At 41.1% G+C, this 23,592-nt stretch overlaps 1 protein-coding gene across 2 annotated transcripts in view; it reads right to left on the bottom strand.

Moving 5' to 3' along the window:
- Positions 1-23,592, bottom strand: part of PDE4B (phosphodiesterase 4B) — a 489,843-nt gene that overhangs the window by 336,555 nt on the left and 129,696 nt on the right. Inside the window, exon 1 of one of the 2 annotated variants that reach the window (XM_060231969.1) lies at positions 8,354-9,084. The exons of the other annotated variant lie outside the window; for it this stretch is intronic. Within the exon in view, the coding sequence (XP_060087952.1) occupies positions 8,354-8,589 (236 nt within the window). The 5' untranslated portion in view covers positions 8,590-9,084. Of the gene's footprint in view, positions 1-8,353; positions 9,085-23,592 lie in introns of those variants that run through there. 2 annotated transcript variants of the gene reach the window in all.

The raw sequence follows: 23,592 nt of genomic DNA, 5'->3' as shown, positions 1-23,592 counted from the left end.
TGTCAACAAGCATTTGAATAGGCCTAGCATCCCTTTTTCATGCATCTCTTCCTTTATACTTGCTCATTTGTACAACTGTCATAGATGAGTGCCCATCTCCTTAGCCATGGGCACATCTGGAGCTGTAGCACCCTCCAGGGCTCCTTTTTTCCTTGGTGAAGTCTCAGAAGAACCTCAGTTGCACTGAGGGGATTACTTCCATACTGTGCCCTCTTTCCAGCTTGCTCCAGTCCTCTCCCTTGCAGTCTAGGGAGTGACCAGTCCTTCCTCCTTGACACTTCCCTAGGCTTGCCAGTCCCCAGGTCCCAGCAGGGGATTGCCTGGTTTTGCAAGCTCCTCCCTGCCACCTGGCCAGTGGATGGAAGTCCCACCCCAACAGCCACCATGTGCCTTTCCACCTCAAAAGGCTAGAAGAAGCTTGGTTGGAAACAGCTCACTTTTGGGAAGGTGTGCATGCCTTTTGGAAGGTGTATATGCCACACCATGTCTGCTCCCAGGGGTGGCACTGGGGTTCTTGCCACTCCAGGCTGCTGACCCCATGGTACCCCCCAATCCCTGCCCCCATGGGGAGAGTCTTTAAAAGGGGGGAGGTGGGGCTGCTTCTGCCACCTCCCGCTAGGTGAAGTGGCAGAAGCAGCTGATCTGCTCCCCCCTCCCATTTAAAGATCGCCGTCAACCAGTTGATCAGTGAGGGTCTTTAAACAGTGGGGAGGGGGTCACCGCATGGTCTCTTTCCTCCACCCAAGTCTTGGGCGGGAGAAAGAGGTGGCATGGTGCTCTGCCTTGCTCTCAGGCTGCCTCTCTTGCAGGCAGCCTGAAAGCGAGGCCGAGCCTCCTCTTTCCTCCACTCAAGTCTCGGGTGGGGGAAAGAGGTGCCGCTGTGCCTCTGGCTTGCTCTCAGGCTGCCTCCCCTCGCAGGGGAGGCAGCCTGAAAGTGAGGCCAAACTTCCTCTTTCCTCCACCCGAGTCTCAGGCAGGGGAAAGAGGCAGCGCTGCACCTCTGCCTCAGTCTCAGGCTGAGCCACCTCTTTCCTCCATCTGAGTCTTGGGCAGGGGAAAGACATGGCTCGGTGCCAGTTGGCCATGCAGCACCCTAGGCAGCTGCCTCCATGGCCTACTCCTATGCGCCAGGCATGTCTGTTCCCAGTGAGCTGTGAGAAAGGAAGGGAAAACAGCACAACCCCTCTGTTTTACATTCCTTTCAGAAGTCATCTGCACAATAAAACAGAGAGTAAAGAGTAAACTAGAACCTTTGGTTTCCATGTGTTAGTCTGAAGAACGTGGTTGAATATACGGCAGATGGTTACATTCAGGGGTCATTTTGTAGAAAAATAGATTGTGGAGCTCATCCAGGGATTGTTATGCAGCTGCACCTATTCAATGGACAAGGTAGGTAGGAGGACGGGAACCGTCAGAAAGGTTCAGGAGCTGTGCTCCTGTGAGCTCCTGCTGAATTCAAGGCCTGGTTACATTCAACAACTCCCCTAAGTAAATTGCCCCAGTGAGATCACAAAAGTGCAGGCTTGCTGTTTATTTTGGCTGCTTTCTGAGTGTGTGTGTGTTCACTTTCATTTAGTGGATGTGCAGCTGCTGGGGATGAGGACATGAAGACTGTATTCAGGGGAACTGCTCTGCTGTATTTTTATTTATTTATTTTACGGAATGGGAAAGTCTCCTGGTTCCACTCCCAAAGTCCCCAGATATTTTCTGTTAGACCTGGCAGCCCTACACTTTCCAGACCCACCACTTGAAGGATTTCCTGAGAGAGAGACATCCCAGGCCTTCCCTCTCCCTGTAGCCCAGGGACTATGCTCTGTACACTGGCTGGAGCCAGGGCCAGTGGGGCTTCCAACTGGTCCTCTGGGCCTCCTACCCCACCCTCCTGGCATTTCCTAAAGGGTACCCTTTCAGGCCACTCAATCTTAAGAAGGCTTGGACTGCTTGTCCCTTCCTGACATGTCCAAGATGGAGCTCCTCTTCCTGGGCTCATCTTACATTAAGCCAGGCCCCATCATCTCTCCTGTCCTAACACTGTGCCCCTGGGTCTCACTGGACCTAGCTGGGGCTGCAGTATGCTGCAGGACTGCTCCCTTGGCGAGATGGCCTCCACCAAGCTCAAGCCACACTTATCCTAGCCACCTTCTTCAGTACACTTGTTGCTACTGCCTCTTGAGGCCACTCCATTGTCGCGATGTACTCTGGATTCCCCAGCTGTCTTAGACTCTGTGGGAGGCTGGAGGGATGCTGTGTTGCCACCAGTCCCTGCTTCTGTAAGGTTCCTCTTGCAGCGCCTAGCCTGGGGACTCCTCCAATCATGGCAATAAGTGCAGGGGCAAGGGCTCCAGACATGTGGCAAATAGTACAGAATGATCATTTTCTACACCTTTTTACACCTTATGGACATCATGTCAACAGAATTTGTTCCATCAACAAGAAATTCACCATAACTAATCCTGATTACATTTAGCACTTAATTCAATGGTGCTAACTCTGAGAACACAAGTTCAGAACTGGTTGTCCAAGTGCCAAAAGACAAAAGTAACAGAATCAAGTTAACAATAGATAGGAACATTTTTCATCTATAATGTTTCTATCTAGCCCTTCATTCAAGGAGTTCAGGGCAGCACATATGGTTATATCTTCTTCCATTTTATTCTCACAATCCTGTAAAGCAGATTAGGCTTAGAATGCATGGCTGGCCCAAGATCAACCAGTAAGCTTCATGGCAGAGTGAGCATTTGAACCTGGATCTTCCCAGTCCTAAACTGAGGCTTTAACCACTACACTACATCTACCTCTACCCTACCCCTCTGATATTTTATTAGAAGACATAATTCCTTTTATTGGACCAAGCAATTGCTAAAATCCTCCATTAATAACTACCAAGCAGATGGTTAAAAGTGCTACCTAGTCACTGAGGTTTTCAAGGCTAGAGATGTTTAGAGATAATCATTGCCTACCTCTGGTCGTTTTCGCACTCACCTTTCGCCGGCGCGACCCCCCTCTTCACCGCGCAGGATCTGCGCGGATTTCGCACTAAACGCTGCGGAGCAGCCAGAAAAGCCGGAAGCTCCCGGCGCAAAAGCCGCTCAAACTGAAACCGCCAAAAAGCAGTTTGGCGTTTGCGCGGCTTTTGCGACGGGAGCTTCCGGCTTTTCTGGCTGCTCCGCAGCGTTTAGTGCGAAATCCACGCAGATCCTGCGCGGTGAAGAGGGTGTCGCGCCGGCGGAAGGTGAGTGCGAAAACGACCTCTGTGTAACATCCTTAGACCTTCTTGGCAGTCTCCCATTCAAGTACTTACCAGGGCCATCCCTGCTTAGCTTCTGAAATCTGATGAGATCTGGCTAGCCTGGGCCATTCAGACCAAGACGACTAACAAAACTAACAAAAGGAACAATAAAAAAGGCTACTGGTAATCTAGCTTCAACTATTGCTCTGCAAAACAAAATACAAGAAATTTTGAACAAAGGCCATATTGATTAGATTATGAATAGTCTCTTATTACCTTTTTAAAAAATACAAAGAAATTATGAATCACAAAGCTGTCCCTCCAAGACTATGTATATAGTATAGCTTTTTAAAGAGCGTGAGTGGGTATTATAGAGCTATCATTGTCTGTACTACTATATACATTCATGTTTTTACTGATCTACTTTGGTCCAACAAAACAGGTTTTGCAAGTTTGTATAATGCTTTGAGCATTATGGATGAATAAAAATCAAATCACCTGCAAGTTGCACTAGCAGCACCGCTAGTAAGTTGAATGGTCCAGCACACAATGGTGAAGATTAATTCTTTACAAATTTATATAAATGTTATTTCTAAAACAGTATTCTGCCAAGCAAACCAGTTTAGGGCTTCTTGGAAGCTTACAGTTAAAAAAAAAACCTAAAAGAAAACAACAATTCTGGCACCACTCTGGAGAAGGCCCTAGGTCTTACTGCTGCCAATTGCCTCTATGAATAGTAACATACGTACCTGTAAATGTTATAGTGGGGGGGGGGGCATACTACTTTAGATACCCCACATCTTGTCCAGTCAATCTCACTAGTACACTGACTTCTATGAGACCAAGAGAAGCTGCTTGAATTACAAAAATGGATTTAACAGGTTAATGAAATACTCCTCAGCACACACCATAAAAGTTTCTCCTTTATTGCTACCAGTTGTGGGTTTGGGCCTCGTGGCACAGAGTGTTAAAGCTGCAGTACTGCAATCCTAAGCTCACAATCCGAGTTCAATCCCCGGCAGAAGCTGGGTTTTCAGGTAGCTGGCTCGAGGTTGACTCAGCCTTCCATCCTTCCGAGGTTGGTGAAATGAGTACCCAGCTTGCTGGGGGGAAAGTGTAGATGACTGGGGAAGGCAATGGCAAACCACCCCGTAAAAAGTTTGCCGTGAAAACTTTGTGAATGCAACGTCACCCCAGAGTCGGAAACGACTGGTGCTTGCACAGGGGACCTTTCCTTTCCTTGTGGGTTTGGGCTAGCTTCTTGATAGCATCAAAGTGTGTGCTATGCTTCAGAAAACTGTGATCTGTATCCAACTTAATCACAGAGTTTTAAGTCAAAGCAAAGGAAGCAAAAAACCCCACTATAGTAGCAAAGCTGGAAATAAATGTAGAAAACAATAGATACACAAGATTAATCAAGGGACTTCTAAAAAGAGCATACAGATCTTCAGCATAAAGGTCCCACACAAGCGTATTCCCAAATACAAAAACAGGCTCAGAGCTATGGCTAACATTGTAGCTAGTGTTACAGTATTAACAGATATGCAATGCAGAGGTTTCAGGACTTTTTTTGAGCAGGAATGCACAGGCATGCAGTTCTGGCTGGCTTGGTGTCAGGGGTGTGGCCTAATATGTAAATGAGTTCCTGCTGGGTTTTTTCTACTAAAAAGGCCCTGAGAGATTTCATTTACATACCTCCTTATCAACCAAACTGATATATATTTCTCCAGGATGGCGTATAACTCTCCAGATGTCAAAAATAAAAAAGGCAATAAAAAGTGATGCTAGTCTTCTGCAAGTCTTCTGCAGTTATTATCAGTGACTGTGCTATTTCCGTGGCACATAAATAGTGCATTCACACTACACTAAATAATGCATTTTACATCCAGATTTTTGCTATTCTTAGTCAGTAAAAATCTGGATGTAAAACGCATTATTTAGTGTACTATAAACATACCAATAGAGAACTTTTTTAAAAGATCATTTTCTCCAGCAAAAACAAATTCAGATCTTATTCAGTGAGGAGTGAATGTAGGTAGATTATTTCACCCTCCATTCTTGTTGTGTTAGAAGATCTTAACTCAGTTTTCTTGTGGCTACTGGTAACCCTTATTAAGGACAAGATGGATTGTTCTTCAGCAAGTAAGTGGAGTTTGGCTCTCAGTAACATACATCTTAGCCTTTTCCCCACAGACTTTGCCACTATGGAGGTAAAATCTTCATTAAACAAAATCTGAATTCTTATGTTTCTAACTGAACCCTATAGCATACATCTAAGCAGTTGATAAGTCACAAATTTCCTGCATTTTGTTCTGATTGGTGACTAGAGATAGGGCTACATGGTTTGAAAATAGCAGCACTACAGCTTGTTTGGCAGGGCAATGAGTGATGTAATTTATAGTCATATGATTTCAGAATTCACTAGGCTTGGAACTAATGAAAATGGTTACAGAATGCAGTGGCATACTAATTACTCAGTTAAGGCAATGTAGTCAGGGCCATCTAAAATGAAAGACAAAACCCTTTTTTGTAGTTTTACAAGACATCCGGCAGTATCTCTGAATTCTGATCATGGATACATGCCTCTGAAAAGGACTCAGTATGATTTACAAGTCATCATTTACATATTCTCCTCTTATAATGTTATATTGATATAATATTATATAGTGTAGAATAGAAGAAAAACAACATCAAAACATTTAAGATTACATGGCATCTCTAAATAAAGCTAATGTAATCCTGTGCAAGCATTCTCCCAAGTAGTTGTTTCAAAGTTCTATGTAAACAATATTATTTCTACAAGTTGTATCATGGAAAATATAAATTAAGTTGAAAAACTGTAGAGAGGCCAAAAGTACACTTTTCCCTGCTGTTTCATCTCAAACTACAGCTTTCTAAAATAAGTGAAGAGACACCTATTGTTTATTTATTAGGTTCATTCTAGTGAACTCAAGAGACAGATATTTGAGCCTATGCATATACCAAGTCATGGCTGTATACTAAACATGAGCATCACAAAGAACTAAACTTCATTGATCCCAGTTATTCCTGCCTGTATTAAACTGTGGGTGGTTCCATGAAACAATGGAGTCTCTACTGGAGGACAGAAAGAGCATCTCAAAACAGGGACTTGGGGGGATTCTTGCACTCATGAGGCTGCATCCTCATATCTGAAAAGGAACAGAAGTGGCTTCATGGGTCTCAGACAACACACTGGTTACTAGAGCCAGGGGGTCAAATGCACAGTGTTCTAAATGTGATAGCATCAGCCTTGTTGAAGGTATTCTTATTCACATAGGTAAACCCCATGAAATCTACAGTGCTTGCTAAAATAAAACAATCTGAGCATATTGCTGGATGAAAAGTAAGAACATTTAGGTAGTCTTCTAACTGCCATTATGAATGTGTTTACCATTTGTTTAACATGTTTGGTTTCCTCTAGTAAATAGGAAACCATTAATTAAACGTTTACTGCATTTCTCATCTGAATGAACTGAAATGGTCAATCACCCTGACCTTGTTTGATGATATGAACTGAAAACAAAAGGGTAACTTTGCTGTCCCAGTTCTATCTATATTTACATAACTATTGCAATTTAATATATCAGCACCAATACATCTGCTTGTTTATTTTAGTGACCTCTGGCTCCTGCTCCTGCCAATAAACCATGTGTACTGTTTAATGTCTTTATCCATACCCAGTGACAAAAGAAATTAACCATAACTCACTGCAGCTCTGGAAAACAGCTGGCAAAGGTTTTAGGAGAGTGAAATGAACATGCAGTAAACTTCTAATCATAAGATGTAATAAATTTTTAAGACATTTCATACTGGGCTAGTTAATGTACACATTGAAGGGCACATCTCAAGATAATATGATTCATATATTAAAAGCTCTCTGAAATGCATATTAGACTTTCTCAGCACAACCCTCAACAGATATACTGGCTTTAATAGTTGGTCATATCAGGGGAGGTTTCTTCCCCATGTTATTTTATTGGTCAAACAGAATAAAATAAACTGTATGGCTGCTCATTTGCGAGAGATAAGACAAAGAGAAAGAAAGTAAAAGCTCATTTTTGCAAAGTTCTTATTTTAGTGCCATGATGAGGTTTTTTTACATAAATATATTAAATGAAATCTTCTGCACTGTAAATAAATGGGAAATTGAAAGTGCAATATTAAGTAGAATTGCACCATTTCAAGTACATTGAAGTCAATGGGCTTAAAAGGGCATATCCCTGTTTAGGATTACACTGTGAAAGAATTTAAAAATGGCAATTTCAGGAGTAGCAGAGCACCCAGTCTATGTCTATACATAATTTCCTCTCATCTCTCATTGTGTATCCCTCTCTAGTTTATAATGTTAGAAGTCATGTCAACAAATGTATTCTATAAGTCTAAGAAACACTTTCAAAAGAATCAAGTCACAAAATATTTGAGAATCTAATACATGTTGTCATCTAAAAATGCTGTACTGGGAAATATATTCATGAAAAACATCCTGATTTCATATAGAGAAAAATAACAGTAAAACTAATGAAATCAAAGTCTGTTTCTTTTACTAATCCTTTATTACTTTATTTACCTGGATTAACACAGCAATTTTCTATTTATGTGTGGTGCCAGTCAACTCTAGACCAAAATCAGCTATAACAACACACTAATGGCTGACAGGCCAAAAATGGTCAGTTTAAAGAATCTAACTGCTAGCTGGATCCTTTCTTCAAGTCCCTTTGTGAGAAGCATATTTTGCCCCCCAGCCAAATGACTGTCATGTCAAAATTCTAGCAAATCACCACTGTTTATATCTGAGTGCAAGTTTCCCAAGCCAACCAATTTCTACCTAATCTTCATATTAGTACTGATTTTAAAATACAATGCTCACTCTTTGGGAAAGAAATCTTAAAAAAATAATATACTAAGGCAATAATTCAATTTCCCGTGAAACAGCAAATTATGTGTTTTGAAAAATATCAGAATTGCAAAATTACATACATAAGCACTAATTGATTACTGATGAGGTATTACAAATAGAACATGTTTTCTGTCCTATAACGTATTTTTAAAAAGCAAAGCTGCACACATCCTTTTGAAAAGATATTAATACCAAGGTCATCTTACCATGTATGTGCCACTGTGAAACGCCGACGTTGACGGATGCTTTTATTCACCAGTAACTTTCTGAAAAAGCATGGAGAGTTCCTTGGAGAACTGCGGGGGGAAATTTTTGGAGAGGTGGGTCTGTTCCCTGGGACTCGAGGAAGCTCAAGTTCTAAATGCATTTGTTCTTTGAAAGTCTTTATGTAAATCTCTGATTCTGGAGCAGTGAGTTCCTTGGAAGAATCTTTTGCTGTCATAGCTTGGATGTTACGTTAGCCTTCTCATTCAAAAATCACAACAATAGCACAGCCCGGAGACATTGCTGCAGATTCAAATGCTGATAAATTGACAAACTCTGTGTGGTCATTCATCGAGATTAGGTCTGGATGAAAAGCTGCCTAAAGGAACAGCAGCACAATCGAAGAGAGATAAGTCAATCCTGTCAGAATGAGCTTTATCAGTCCTTGCTTTCTCTCTGAAAATGCGCCAAAGTGCTTTCTGTGTCAGTAGCCTCCTTGTGGATGTGGTTTGTCTGCAAGCTACATGGTGACACTCACTGAATTCATTCAGCTGCATATATCGCCTCATGAAAAATTCATCAGGGCTCCCGATCAAGTCCTTTCCCATATAACCTCATGATTAAAAGACCCGATCAACAGAAATCGATCTGCGTCTTCCTGACTGATCAAAAGGGCACAGTTTCCGTGCCCATTACAAAACCCAGAGGAAAAAGCTCATTGAAATGCAGCATGTTCCATTTAAGAGTCTTCATTCAGAATTATTTGTTCAGCCCACACAGCAGTTGCTCCACCTACATTACACTTATTGGTTCAACTTATTCTGACAAGTGGGCTCCAGTTAGTCTTTCCTTGTACTGTACATAAAGAGTACTACAATACCATATTAAATTAATTGAACTTGTTCAAAACAGTTCATGCACTCATGCCAAGAGATTCCAGTTCTATCATTCTAAACAAAGGCAAGCCTGGGACTGAGTATATTATTAGAACAAGAAATACAAATACGCAGTCACAAAAGCTCTGCTTTAAATAGCATAATTTTGAAATTCCAGTACATGAAACAGGAAAAAAAAAATCCTTGGCAACTAATAAACTACAGCTTTGTTAACCCAAGCCTTCTATAGTTTAAGTGCATACTGGGAAGTGGCAGTCATTCTCCTGTGGAAAGCTGGAAGGTCAATGCAGGAGCACATTTTTCTTAACGACTAATCAAACCTTAAACATGAGCAGGATTTAAATAATGCCAGTTCTAAAATTTGACATTTGCATAGACAGAAAACACAGAGGGGGGTTAAAAAGGCCACCACTTTATTAAATGTGACTTGCAAGCAGGTGATGGGTGACTACAAAGCTAACACTGTTGCTTTTTAAATCTGGTGTTTCTCCTAAAAGGGGGAACATGTAAGCTTCCCAGTTGCCAGCTAATGGCAGGCAAACTCCTGGTAATTATTGCTGATGCCTGCTGATGCTCGTGTGGCCATCAGGTAGAAGCAGGCTGACAAAAGGGGGTGGGGGCATGATCTTCCTCACCATGCAGTAATGTCACTTCTGGTGCAACTCAGCCCCAAACTCTATAAAGTTTCTGGGTAAGTGCTATAGCATTGCCATGGTGCAATGCCACACTTCAGGGTCCTGGTGGAAGTGACATAACCATCCAGTAATAAAGATTGCTTCCCCTGCAGTAAATATCCATCTCCCCCTATCTCCTGTTGGTTGCCAGGCAACCCTAGCTCCCCCTTATCTCCCACTGGTTGCCAGGGAACCCTAGGAACATGTGGAATACCTGGTAGTCTTTATCACTCTCTTTACTTTTTTTTGACAATGCCCTAAGTTTACCTCTAATTCTACTAGCCATCACACTACTCATTTGCAATGGAAGGATGATGTTCCTAACCAATTTAATATACATTTATTTGCTTTTTTCCATTACATTTGACTTACAAGTTAGGTTAGAAGAGTGGTTTCCAAACTTTTTTAGGCCACGAATCCCTTGGTTCCATAAATTCATTCCCAGTGCCCCCTACCCTACCCTATAAAAAGCACTGTTCAGAACAGCAGTTTGCACGAATCACTAAAGAGAATAACAATACATTTCAAAACAGTAACAATTCATTGCACGTTTATTCAAAATCCATTTAAAACTTTTTAGTTTAATTTATTCAATTAAATTGATGAACTTGATCCAGTGATGCCAGCTTTTCAAAGTCTGATAGAAGCTTTTCACACTTACCATTCTAAAGTAGAAGGGAATCATTATTAGGTCATCAGAGAGTAATCCAGTACAGGGCTGGGAGTTTCACACAGCATGTTCCCTTCCAGCAGGGATCCATCACTGAAGCAATGTGCCATTTCATACAGTTCTGCTTTCCCTTTTGCACCCCTTTTCTCCAGGCAACATGCAATCTCTTCTGTTTTTTAAAATGCCCATTTAAGAGTGATATGATGCTGTATCACAATGGGGTCCATGCATCCTAATTGTGGCGCTGTTGCACTGGTTTGTTTCAGTGTCACAGAGCTCTTAAATGGCCATTCCAAAAGAGAGAGAATGTGCGCTGGCCAGCAAAAAAGGGCACGAAAACTGCTGGCACTCCCAGAAGTACTACAGGGCATTTCTCACAGCCTGCCATAGAAATTCAGATCCAAGAGGGGGCATTGAAAACTACCTGGAAGCAGTCTTCAATAATGATGCCTCAGGCACACCCCACTACTGGAACAGCTCCAGGACTGCCAGAAAATGTAAAAATATTCCGGTAGCGGTCTGTAACTAAAGCAGGTCTGTGTGAAATGACAGAGGAAGCCCATTACTGGGCAGTAACTGGCCAGCTGCCATACCGGAATACTTAGGGCTGTGTAAAAAAGTTCAGTCATTTAGCAAGAATCTTAGATACCACATGTTGTAACTATTTCATTGTTTAATAAATTCTTATTGTGATGGATGGGCTTGATGAAGTGATAACAGTTTCCAATATCTGGTTTAAAGTCACACAGTAAGTTTCTTAAATCACCATGTTCAGTAATCTAGAGTCCATTTCTTTGCTTGGGAAGAAGTTGGATGACCACACTAAAACTGTATCACCAGATATGATGCTGGAAATGCAACAAGGAGCTTCTTAACCACTATTCATACTGCTGGATAGTGATCAGAAATTTCTTTCTGTAACTAAAATTCTTGGTATAATTTCTTAAACTCTGGCTTCAGCTCAATGTCATTTTGTAGTTTTATTAGCCTTTTCTCCACTATCCCAACTTCCTCAGTATCTGAAAATGGAATTATCACCTAATCTGTACTTTCCATCAAAAGATCCTCAAATCATTCAACATAACTTCTTTCAGCATATCCAAACGGTCACACAAAAAACCCCTTGCAGATCATCGTATCCTGTCAGGTCTCAGAGCCCTCCCCCCTATACTTGACCCAGCCCAAGATGGGCAAGTCCAAACAGCTCCGTTCACTTCTTTTCAAAGGTCTGGCATTTGGAAGAGAGCAAGAAGAGGCAGAGGAGCCACAGTCTAGATGTGGCAATGAAAGGAGGATGAAATGTGCCAGCAACATCAAGTACAGCTTGTAAGCCAAAATGCCCTCCAAAGAGGTGGGCAACTTTGCCTCAAAAGAACCTAGAATCTATATATACCGGATTTGGCTTCCAGAAATTCTTGCTAAATTTACAGAGGACACTAATTAATTAAAACAATTATGATTTTATTACAGAAAACTATGGAACACACACATACAAGATATTGGATACATACAGCACACATATAGATCTAATAAAAATAGAGAGAAATGTACAGAGATAACACAAGGATAGACAAACAGGGTGATAATTACCGATTGCAGTCTTCGAGGAAGGCTCCAAATGCGACAAATGAGGGAGATGGGGGAAGGGACCCTCAACTGATCAGGGATTGGGGGCATATCTAAACAGCAGGACTGGGGTACTGTCAGATGCACCTGTGGGGAGTTGACTCAGAGGTTATAAGGACTACCTTGAGCCCTTAGGGGGTAGGAGGTGCAGGGGTGGATGACAGGTGGTCAGCTGATACATGACCTCAGAAAAGGGGGAGGCTCTGCAATGACCATAAGGGCTGGACTTGTGCAGTGGCCAATGGCAAGTTTATCAGGGGCACCTGATTGGATGCCCATATTCGGCCAATGAGCGTACCTGGCCTCGGTTATGTAATTGGGTTTCCAGGTAACAATGGGAAAACGGGGAGGCTCCGGTTGGCTAGCACTCTTCCAGAGATATAGAGTGCTGTTGTAACACTGAGGCTGTTATTACTCATATAAGTCTCTTATATTCTGGTAGATAAAACCCACATTTCCCTGCAGATGTGTATGAGTTGAATCTCCAGGCACCCTGGCAACCAAACGGATGATTATGATGTCCGTATATTACTGAAATTAGGCGTCTTTTGCTTACAAGCTCAGCAGGGAACACTGCAGTTGCTGGTGACATTATTGGCTGGCATAGCTTGTGTGGATCACAACAAATTGTGGCAAGTTCTTAAAGAGATGAGAGTACCAGACCACCTCACATATCTCCTGAGAAACCTGTATAAGGGTCAAGAAGCAACTGTCAGAACGAGATATGAAACAACTGATTGATTTAGAATAGAAAAAAGAGTTCAACAAGGATGTATATTGTCACCCTGCTTATTTAATTTATATGCAGAGCACATCATGAAGATGAAGCACAAGCTGGAATTAAAATTGCCAGGAAAAACATCAACAACCTCAGATATGCAGATGACACCACTCTAAAGGCAGAAAGCGAAAAGGACCTAAAGAACCTCTTGTTGAGGGTGAAAGGAGAGCACAAAAGTAGGCTTGAAACTCAACATCAAAAAAAACTAAGATCATGGCATCTGGCCCCATCACTCCTTGGCAAATAGAAGGGGAAGACATGGAAGTAGTGACATTCACATTTCTGGGATCCAAGATCACTGCAGTTGGTGACTGTAGACATGAAATTAAAAGACGTCTGCTCCTTGGGAGGACAGCTAAGGTGAACTTGGGCAGTATAATAAAAAGTAGAGACATCACCCTGCCAACAAAAGTCCATATAGTCAAAGCTATTGTACTCCCAGTAGTAATGTATGGCTATGAGAGTTGGACCATAAGGAAGGCCGAGCACAGAAGAATAGATGCTTTCGAGCTGTGGTGCTGGAGAAGAATCTTGAAAGTCCCTTGGACTGCAAGAAGATGAAATCAGTCAGTCCTAAGGGAAATCAACCCTGACTGTTCCCTGGAAGGTCAGTTGCTGAAGCTGAAGCTCAAATATGTTGGCCACCAAATGAGAAGGGTGCACTCACTGAAGAAGATCCTGATGGTGGGAAAGACAGAAGGCAAAAGAAGAAGGGGATGGCAAAAGATGAGATGGCTGGACAGCATTACTGATGTAACTAAAACAGATTTGAGCAGACTTTGGAGGATAGAGTCGGAATTGACTGTGCAACTGAACTACAACAAAATAGCTTGTTGGGCAGATTGGAAGGGTTAGGGTTCACCAGTTCAAAGGACAACCTAGCCAGAGGAAGAAGAAAAAAATAGAAGAAGGGCAGGAGGAGCAGAAGAAGGAGCAGGAGGAAAGCTCTGAATTTATTCAGCTTTATAAGAACATAAGAACCTAAGAGAAGCCATGTTGGATCAGGCCAATGGCCCATCCAGTCCAACACTCAGTGTCCAAAAAAAACTCCAGATGCCATCAGAAGGTTCCACAGTGGGGCCAGGACACTAGAAGCCCTCCCACTGTGCACCCCCCAAGCACCAAGAATACAGAGCATCACTGCCCCCGACAGAGAGTTCCAACAATAGGCTGTGGCTAATAGGCACTGATGGACCTCTGCTCCATATGTTTATCCAATCCCCTCTTTGTTTTGTACTGTCTTCAACTGCTACTATGGCTATCCATTGTATCTTTTGGATGCCGCAATTATTAATCTTTTTTCTTATAATCCAATTTTCCAGAGTTCATATACTAAGTAATTCTTTTCCCAGATGAGGAATAAGTCCACAGAAAATTAGAAAGTGGAAGCTGAATAAATCTGGAGTCTTAGTCTCTGCATTGGAATTCAAGACTATGATTTTTCACGTTTGGGATATTTTAGACTTTGAATGACACAACTGAGTTGTGTTTCTTTAATTAATGTTTAAATTTTCCATATGAGCCCTACTATTTTAATTGTATTATTTAATATACCGCTGTAGAATTCTGGAACTTTGTAAAAGATATACACATAAACTGATTTTCTATACAATTAGATTATCTAATATATCATGATAGGAGTGATTATCTGATAGTGTATCTATGTGCTGAAATTCTAATGAAAGCAATAAACCTTAGTGGGTCTTTTTAAAAAGTCTTAATTGTTGTACAGTGTCACATTGCTATGGTTTGACCATTTTTTGGTTGTATCTTCCAGAATCTATGACGTGTTATATACCACTCGCTTAAAAGCAGTGTCCTCTCACACACAAGTATCTCCTTACCTTCATTTGTCAAATTTTGAAGACTATGCTGCTGGTCTAGGGTAGGATATTGTGGGACAGGTGGCAGTGTAGCCCCACTTATACTATGTCACAAACATTCAAGCCACATCAGAATTAGGTTCACAGCATTGATCTGGTATGAAAGGGCCTCAAAAGGCCTCTGGGAGGCAACCTGCTGTTGAAAGTCCACAATAGGGAGCTGACAGCAGCGCTTCTTAAACCTTAGCAGACAGAAGATGTCTATGGGATTTAGGCTTTATCCCCTAAGATCCTTGAGACAAGACTCACTGACCCTGGATTTGTTTTAATACTTCCATTTCTCACAAATCAACCAAAAGCATAGATGTAAGGATTTATCCACACTTGCATCCACAGACAGAGTACCAAACAAGACACTGCACAAGCTATCCATGATCAGGACTTTTCAGTTTGTTTTTTAGGTTAAGGCTTAAGGTATTCCTAATGGTTATTTTCAAGTTAACTCCTGATCCTAAAGCTCCTATTTTCCCTACAAAGCAAAAACCACAAGAAAGCCATTTTTAAAATCTAATTTATACCCCACCCTACCCCAAAAAGGGGCTCAGAGCGGCTTACAGCATAAAACCATCAACAATAAAACAATAAATAATCAACAAATAATAGCAACAAACAAACAAACATGCCTCATGTCAGGTAAGAATAGAAATCCCATAAACTCTAGTGTCCAGATAATGTCCAAAGGCAGCAAAGGCACTGGAAAGGGAGGCCAGAATGGTTGAACATATGTCACCACAGCCAAAAGCCTGGAGGGACAGCTCTATTTTACAGACCCTGTGGAACTGTAATAAGTCCCATAAGGCCCTGATCTCAAGCAGGAGCATGTTCCACCAAGTCAGGGAGAGGGCAAAAAAACCCCAAACCCTTTCTCTCATTGATGCTAAGTGGATGTCCCTCAGGCTGGGGACCACCAGGAGGTGTTGGTCAGAATAGTGTAAAGCTCTCCAGAGCTCATATGGGGAGAGGCAGTCCCACAGGTATGATGGTCCCAGGCAGCACAGAGCTATAAAGGTCAAAACCATAACCCTGAACTGGATCCTGTATTTGATTGGCAGCCAGTGCAGTTGGTGCAACACCTCCTGGATGTGTGCTTACATAGCTGTCACTGTTGGCAGACATGCTGCTGCATTCTGCACTAGCTGCGATTTCCAGATCAGGATCAAGGGTAGCTCTGCACAGAGCAAGTTATAGTAATCCAGCCTGGAAGCAAGTTACACTATTCCAGTCATATCAGTTTAATGCAGTTAGTAGGGGCAGGGGGAAAAAAAGAACCATGACTCTTAAATAAGAAAAAAAAACCCTAATTTTGCATTACTTTTTATAATATATTTTGATGCAGAATATTTATTGTAGTTACAACTGTTAAAGAAATTAAAGAACATGAAACTCCCAAAATATCCAGATGATATTTTTGAGAATGTTTTTTAAAGTGACTTTCTACTATACTTTGAAAATGCCAGAGAACAAATCAACAAATTACATGATTACAGCAAACCCACTGGAGGATATCTGATAAAACCACTATGAGAACAACTGCATGCATAATTCAGCTGTGTCCAGACTTGGGAGGCAACAGGCCTTGCAATCTGGAGATAATACCTGTCATTGATTCAGCCTCCATCCTGAAATGCATTAGGTAGGATGTCATGCAATACCTGGACCTTCAGTATGCAGAAGTGGCTAAGAGGAATGTTGTCACTCTTTCCCATACAAATAGAGCCTGTATTACTTCATTAATTATATTATATTTAATTATATGATATTGAATAGGGAAAGATAGTGTGGGTGGAAGGCAGAGCTGCCTTGTAAGACATTATACCTCAAGTCTTTGGCCCGAACAAGACTGTGCAAAGGCCAAGAACTGCTTGGATTCTATTATGCACTCCTATATACATGTGACTTGGAATAAGCCTCACTAAATTTAGTAGACCTTCATTCTGAGTAAACTACATAGGACAGAACTGCAGCCTCTTGTTCTTTAATGACTTGCAACTTGTAGGGATGCCAGCCTCCAGGTGCAACCTGGAGATCCACCCAGAATTACACTTCATCTCCAGACTACAGAGATCATTTCCCCTAGAGAAAACGGATGCTGTGGAGGGTGGACTCTATGGCATTGAACCCTACTGAGATCCCTGTCTTCCCTAGGCTCCATCCCCAAATCTCCCAGAGTTCCCCAACCTGTATCTGGCAACCCTACACCCTATCTCCCACCAGTGACCAGAGAGGACCTGGCAACCCTACAACTGAAATACTAAGTTGGTTAGTAGCAACAATGGTACAAAATGTTGTTCTCAGTAGATCCTCCAAAATCAAAGTATAATATGTAACACCCAGGGCTTTTTCGAGCAGGAATGCACAGAAATGCAGTTCTGGCTGACTTGGCATTAGGGGTTGTGGCCTAATATTCAAATGAGTTCCTGCTGGGCTTTTTCTTTTTTAAAAAGCCCTGGTAAAACCTATATATTAGAGACCAACATTAAATATTTTCAAATAATGTAATATTTGCATTTTAACATCTTCCTTTCTGTTTTGGAATGTGGCTGCATTCCTAAGGTTTAGCAATATGATAGGTTTATTAATTGATATAATTTGAAGAAAATAGCTATTTTGTGGAACATTCATATTTTATTTCATTCCATCAGGTATTGACACAAACCTCATCCTGAACCTAAATTCACCATAAAAATTGCCTGGTTTGTGGTTCATGAGTTGAGGGTCATGTGATCGTATCTGCAATGAATTTCCCATGGACCTCTATGGTTTTCACAGAGGTTCATGTCAATGGTTTGTGCAGCAGACATGCTGGCACTGATCGATTAATCATCAGTGCAATTGGGGAAATGGACTTCTGCTGCCCTTCTGTAGCCCTGGAAACACCAGTAGTGGCCCCCAAAGCATGACAGACAGTGCTGGCTGCCAACAAGACACTTCCCATTCTGCTCTATGGGAGCTGAATGGATATATACCCCAGCTCACATGCAGCTGCTTTTACTTTGCAGCAGGCAGTTAGGCAGAGAGAGAGAGTTACAGGTAGGGAGGAAAGGGAATTGGAAGTCATTCCTCAGGGGGGTTGGGATTGTTTGGTGCTTACTCAGGGCTCTGAGGTACCTGTCCTACTCAACCCAGCAGAGGGGCTCAGCCAGTGGGTTCCTCTACTGAGGACCCACACTCCCCCTCAGTGGAATTTTTAAACCCTCAATTTCTTTTCCCCCCTTTTGCCCTTTTGACCCTTGGATACCTCTTGGCTTAGCACAGCTGCCTTTGCTGTGCCTGTCCCTCATCTTGATTTTTCAACTTTCCACCCCCTCACTCTTGCATTAGACCTTCTGTTAGATTTCCCCTTTTGCACTTTGGACTCTTATGATCCTCAATTTCCACACCTCTGGGCATCACCCCACCAAACTTAACATCATCAACTGTTCTTGCCAGGGCTTTTTTTGTAGCAGAAGCTCCTTTGCATTTTAGGCCACACATCCTTGATGTAGCCAATCCTCCAAGAGCTTGCAGGGCTCTTAGTACAGGGCCTACTGTAAGCTCCAGGAGGACTGGCTACATCAGGGGTTTGTGGCCTGATATGCAAAGGAGTTTCAGCTACAAAAAAACCCTGGTCCTTGCTGTGCCTGGCCATCATCTCAGTTTTCCAACTTTCCACACATACCCCGCCCTAGGTCTCCTGTTAGATCCCCCTTTTACACTTTGGACCCTAGGATCCTCAACTTCTGTGCCTCTGGGCAGCCCCTCTGCTCTGCTGAGCTTAACATTATCAGTTGCTCTTCTGTGCCTGCCCCTCATCTTGGTTTTCTAACTCTCCACCACCATCCCCTGCACCAGACCATCCATCAGATCCCTCCCTTTTGCAGATTGGACCCTAGGATCCTCTAGGAGGATGTGGGAGGTTGACCACCTCCCAGGCCTGAAGAGAATGATCTCCCATCTGCAGCAATAACGTATACAATGAGGAGGTGAGCAGTACTTGCCTCCAAGACAATCCTCACCAAACTTTGAGAGGAAGTAGAGGGGCATCCCAGGAGGTCTGTAAATTAGATGTCTCTAGCTTATAGGGAGGGCTGTTTGACACACTCCTCTTGAACCAGCAGCTGTGATTGCCCCAGAGAGCACTTACCTGGGGGCACCTGATTTGGGGGGCTGCTAGTCACACACACACACACCCCAATCCTCACCATACTTGGAGAGCAAGTAGAGGAGCATTTCAGGGAAGTTCTCTGTGAGTTTAATGCCACTAGCTTGCAGGAGGTCCATTTGACACACACCTGAAACTGCAGCTGTGATTTCCCCACAGAGCACTTTCCTGGGGCACCTGAGTTACAGCCCCCTAAATCCAATCCTCACCAAACTTGAACAGCAGGTAGAGGAGAGTCAGCTGGACTCACTGTGAGTTTGGCTTCTCTAGCCCACAGAGGAGCCATTCTACCACCTCATGAGCCTCACAAAATGAACCAGTTCAGTAAATGGAAAGGTTTCTGAAGGTTCATGTTCATAGGGTCAAACCTCCATTTTCTCAGTTTGTGTCCATCCCTATATTCCATAATTCAAGAAAAACAAATATTTAAGAATCTCAGCATTATAAGTTTTCTATCATCTTGGTCTAAATCACAGTATCATAGTATAATGGCAGGGCGTAGTGCAACTGTAGAACATTTTGCACGCTTGCTTGGAAAAGGATGGGAGGTTTGACTGATTCTTTCTTTATAGCTCTGATGGCAGAGTAATTGGGAGCTTCTCCAGAAGGTACATTCCATGAAAGCATATTATTTGAATAAAATTAGTTACAATGCTCCTCTTTCTGTCACTTAGGTCATTGCACCATCTAAAGGGATTAACAACAATGAGTCAAACCCAAAGGAAGAAAAGAAAACTTCATGTAACAGATGTTAGGAAACTATATCTTCTTAGCACAATATACTTTAAATTGTAAAAGATAATAATAACCCTGTCAACCAGTTAACTAAAAAAGGCAATTTCAAGCAAATTATAGGTGAACTGGTACTTGTCTCCCTACCCACAGTGACACAAAAAGGAAACTTTGGGAATTTCCATTGAATAAATGTTTCTTTTTTGCTTTGCAAAATAATATCAGAAATAGCTGCTTACAATTAATACTTAGAGGGATTATAGTTGGGTTGCAAACAGGCAGCCTGGGTCCAACTTCTGCATGATTTATAGTATCTGGGTGGTCTTCAGCAAGTCAACTCAATCTCAGTTCATGCCCTTCATCTGTACAATGGCAATGATAACATCCTAACTCACAAAATTAGCATGCTAACAAAAACTACTGAAGTTGGCACTGTTGGGCAGCAACCATTTTGGAACTACTGAAGTTTCAAGCACATTACAATAGTTCCTAACATGAAAGTCCATTCCAAACATGCCCATTCCAGTAGTGCACTGAGCAGGCAAATCAGCTGAAGTTGATTTTTTAAATAACAGTCCTGATCATGGATGCTGTGATCAAATAGCCAAAAGGGTTAAGCAAATAACTGCAGTGATGATGTGGATTTCCAGAAGCAGGAAGGTAGAGGCACAGCTAAGGGAGAGAGATTATTCTTCTAGAATTTTAAAAGAAGCTTTTTTAAAAAGCTAGAAATACCAATGGGGCAATGTTATTCACACCTAAAATAAATAAATAGATAGGATATCTATTTATTTGTTATCATTGACATATTATAACACTTATAAGTCTGCTTGAAGCATTTTGCAAATGTACTGGTTTTTACTATCTGAGATTCCCAAATGTGAGTTGTATCCTATGTTTACTTACAAATGTTCACAGAATTTGAGGAATATGTTAGTAGTACATAGTAAAGTGGAAAAAATAGCTTCAATTGACCCTCCTGTAGGTAGAACCCATGTGGCTGGTGTAGAGTTTGCAATAATAGCATTAGAACGGCCATGCATTTTCATGATGGAAACACCTGCAGCAACAGGTCTTGCCCATAAAGACACTGCCAACGGTCTACCTCATCATGCTATGGTGATCCTGGGACCTCCTAGAACAGCTAACCACCATTAGAATTTGACTGTCGTCTGAAACCATGATATTAGCACATGTAGATGTTTAATAATTGTTTTTATGTTTTATGTTTTTATTGTTGTTTTATCCTATTTGGCCACACTAATGTGATTGTGTGACCTTTAATTTGTGAGCTGCCCTCAGCCTACCTTTGGCGGGGAGGGTGGGATATAAATTAAATAAATAAACTGATACATTTCAGAATTCACTGAACACTAGAAGTTACTGTATTAAAATATTTGTTAAATGTAATTCCAAATGAATGGTCTATGTCTGAAATGCTTTATTCAGAATGTAAGGCTTCATGTGCATATACACTTCATCGGACTATGAAATGAAGTGTGCATGCACATGAAACCTTACATTCTGAATAAATCTTTGTTGGTCTTAAATGTGCTACTGGACTCCAACTTTGTTCTATTGCTTCAGACCAACATATCTGCCCAGCTGGATCCATGTTGTGAAATGTCCTTGCAATCATATGCATGTTTGAAATGACCATTAGAACTATTAAGACTAAAATATGCAAACACAAAAACTTGCACCAAATTGGAGAGACTGCCAATACTATTAGTGAAACATTTTAGAACATCTGGACATTCTAAACAACTGTTGGGGGGACTGCTATTGAAAAGATTACTACCTCTACATCAAGATTACATCAAGTGTTATCAAGAAGGGAAGAATACTGAATATTCAACCTAAAGTCAGTAATGCCCTGTGATTTTAATGGGGATTTAAATTGGAATCCTTTTTTGTAAGTTTTTTTTCCGTCTTAGAACTGTGAACCTACTTTTCCATTAAGAGACTTTCCTTGCACAGGAGCATTTCACACAGGTTAGTCTACAGCTGTTTGTCATCACCTCTAAGCAGTGAATCTTCCTATTAATATTGAGCTAGTCTCTATATTCGCAGCAGAAATTTTCCAGTTGGCCTTGAGTATGATTTGATTATACAAATATCATACCCATTTTTGATCTGGTAATATATGCTGTCATTGGGGAGGGATAAAATGTATTAATTTTTAATTTTCTGTCTGGTTCTTATTTCACTAATTTTTAAGATGTTTGTAATTATATCCTTTAGGTTATGTGCCTTTATCCCATATATAAGACTTCAAAGAAGCCTGGTTATAAGTTATAACTGCAGATTGTAAGAACTCTCCTCAGTCTTAATTTAATTACAAGTCTACAGTATCTGCTAAACCTGAGGAGACTGTCTGATATATACGCTTGTTTATATGTATATTTATATATTTAAATGTTTATTTATTATATTTTGAATGGAGATTTGCTTTACTTGTAATTTTTTTAAATTATTACTATTTCAATACAAACATAGACTCACTACATATACATATATAGATGTCTGCCTGCCTGTCTGCCTGCATCTCTCTCTCCCTCTGTCTATCTATCTCCAGTGCAATAAATCAAAAGATGTTTTAGATCTTAAATTTACACATTTCCTTAACAGTGCATGTACTAAATGTCTGATTTTTAAAAACTAAAATAATAAGGATTTTATGCTCCTAATCTTTATCACCATATGATAACATATATTGACCTATAGTAATGTCTCTGAAGTATTACTCCAGGCTTAAGGATTACCTAAATTAGACAGTTCTTGTATCTGTTCATTAAAGAATATTGATGTAATTGACAACAAACCTGGGTTAAAACTACCTTTAATTTATATCAAATTGCCTGTGCTGAATATATAATAGGATTATCCCAAGTCAATTTTTTATTATCATACCAAATCAGTTCTTTCAATTTTAAGAAAAGTTCCCAAATATTGATTTTATTTATCACATCTGTACCGTTCTATCATTTCAGCTAGCCTAATCACCTACTGTAGTATATGAGGTGCTTCCCTAACCCTAACTCCATTAAGCTCAATCATTCTGATTTCCCTAAATTAACCTTATAACCTGAAACAACCCCAAATAAATGTATCAAATTCATAACTTCCATAATGGAATGTCTTGGTCTACACAATGTAAGTATTACATCATCTGCTTATAAACAAATTTGAGAGAGCAGATTCCTATACCTATGTGTCCCATATCACTGGCCAAGTTACTTCTGTGGAGACACTGAATAGGAAAATTTCATCTCTATTTGATTGAATTAATTCTTGAACAATCTTCTCTTTTCAAAAGCCAGTTCCCCAACTTCCAATAATTTGGATGACTTCCAGTCACTTACCAGGTAATAACTATTGGTACATGGTCTGCGTATGTCACAGGCAGGGCTTTTTTTGCAGCAGGAACTCATTTGCATATTAAGCCACTGATGTAGCCAATCCTCCTGGAGCTTACTATAGGCCCTGTACTAAGACAGGCAATGAAAGAAATGAATAATGTGATGTACTGGCTAAAAATGTTTAATAAAACCATTTTAAAACCTTTTTAATATCTTTTTGTACTTCACTAGAAATAACAATTTCACATAACAATATTATCACAGAGGTCCATTCTCACATTCCAATATTACAAGAAAAGTCCTATGAGCACCCAGATATAGGCTCATTTCATCAATAGACTTCCTCAGGAGTAATCCTTCCTGTATTTTTTTTCCAGGGTTATCAGCCTCTTGTAATTACCCAATATTAATCCTCTTCTGCAACATCTTGTGTCTTAAGTTTTCTCATCCATTCAAAGACACTTAAGTGCATATAT

The sequence above is a fragment of the Heteronotia binoei genome, chromosome 2 (genome assembly GCF_032191835.1).
Source record: "Heteronotia binoei isolate CCM8104 ecotype False Entrance Well chromosome 2, APGP_CSIRO_Hbin_v1, whole genome shotgun sequence".
Classification (NCBI taxonomy): Eukaryota; Metazoa; Chordata; class Lepidosauria; order Squamata; family Gekkonidae; genus Heteronotia; species Heteronotia binoei.
The sequence above is the reverse complement of the archived record's forward strand: the minus strand, read 5'-3'. Positions and strand labels throughout refer to the sequence as shown.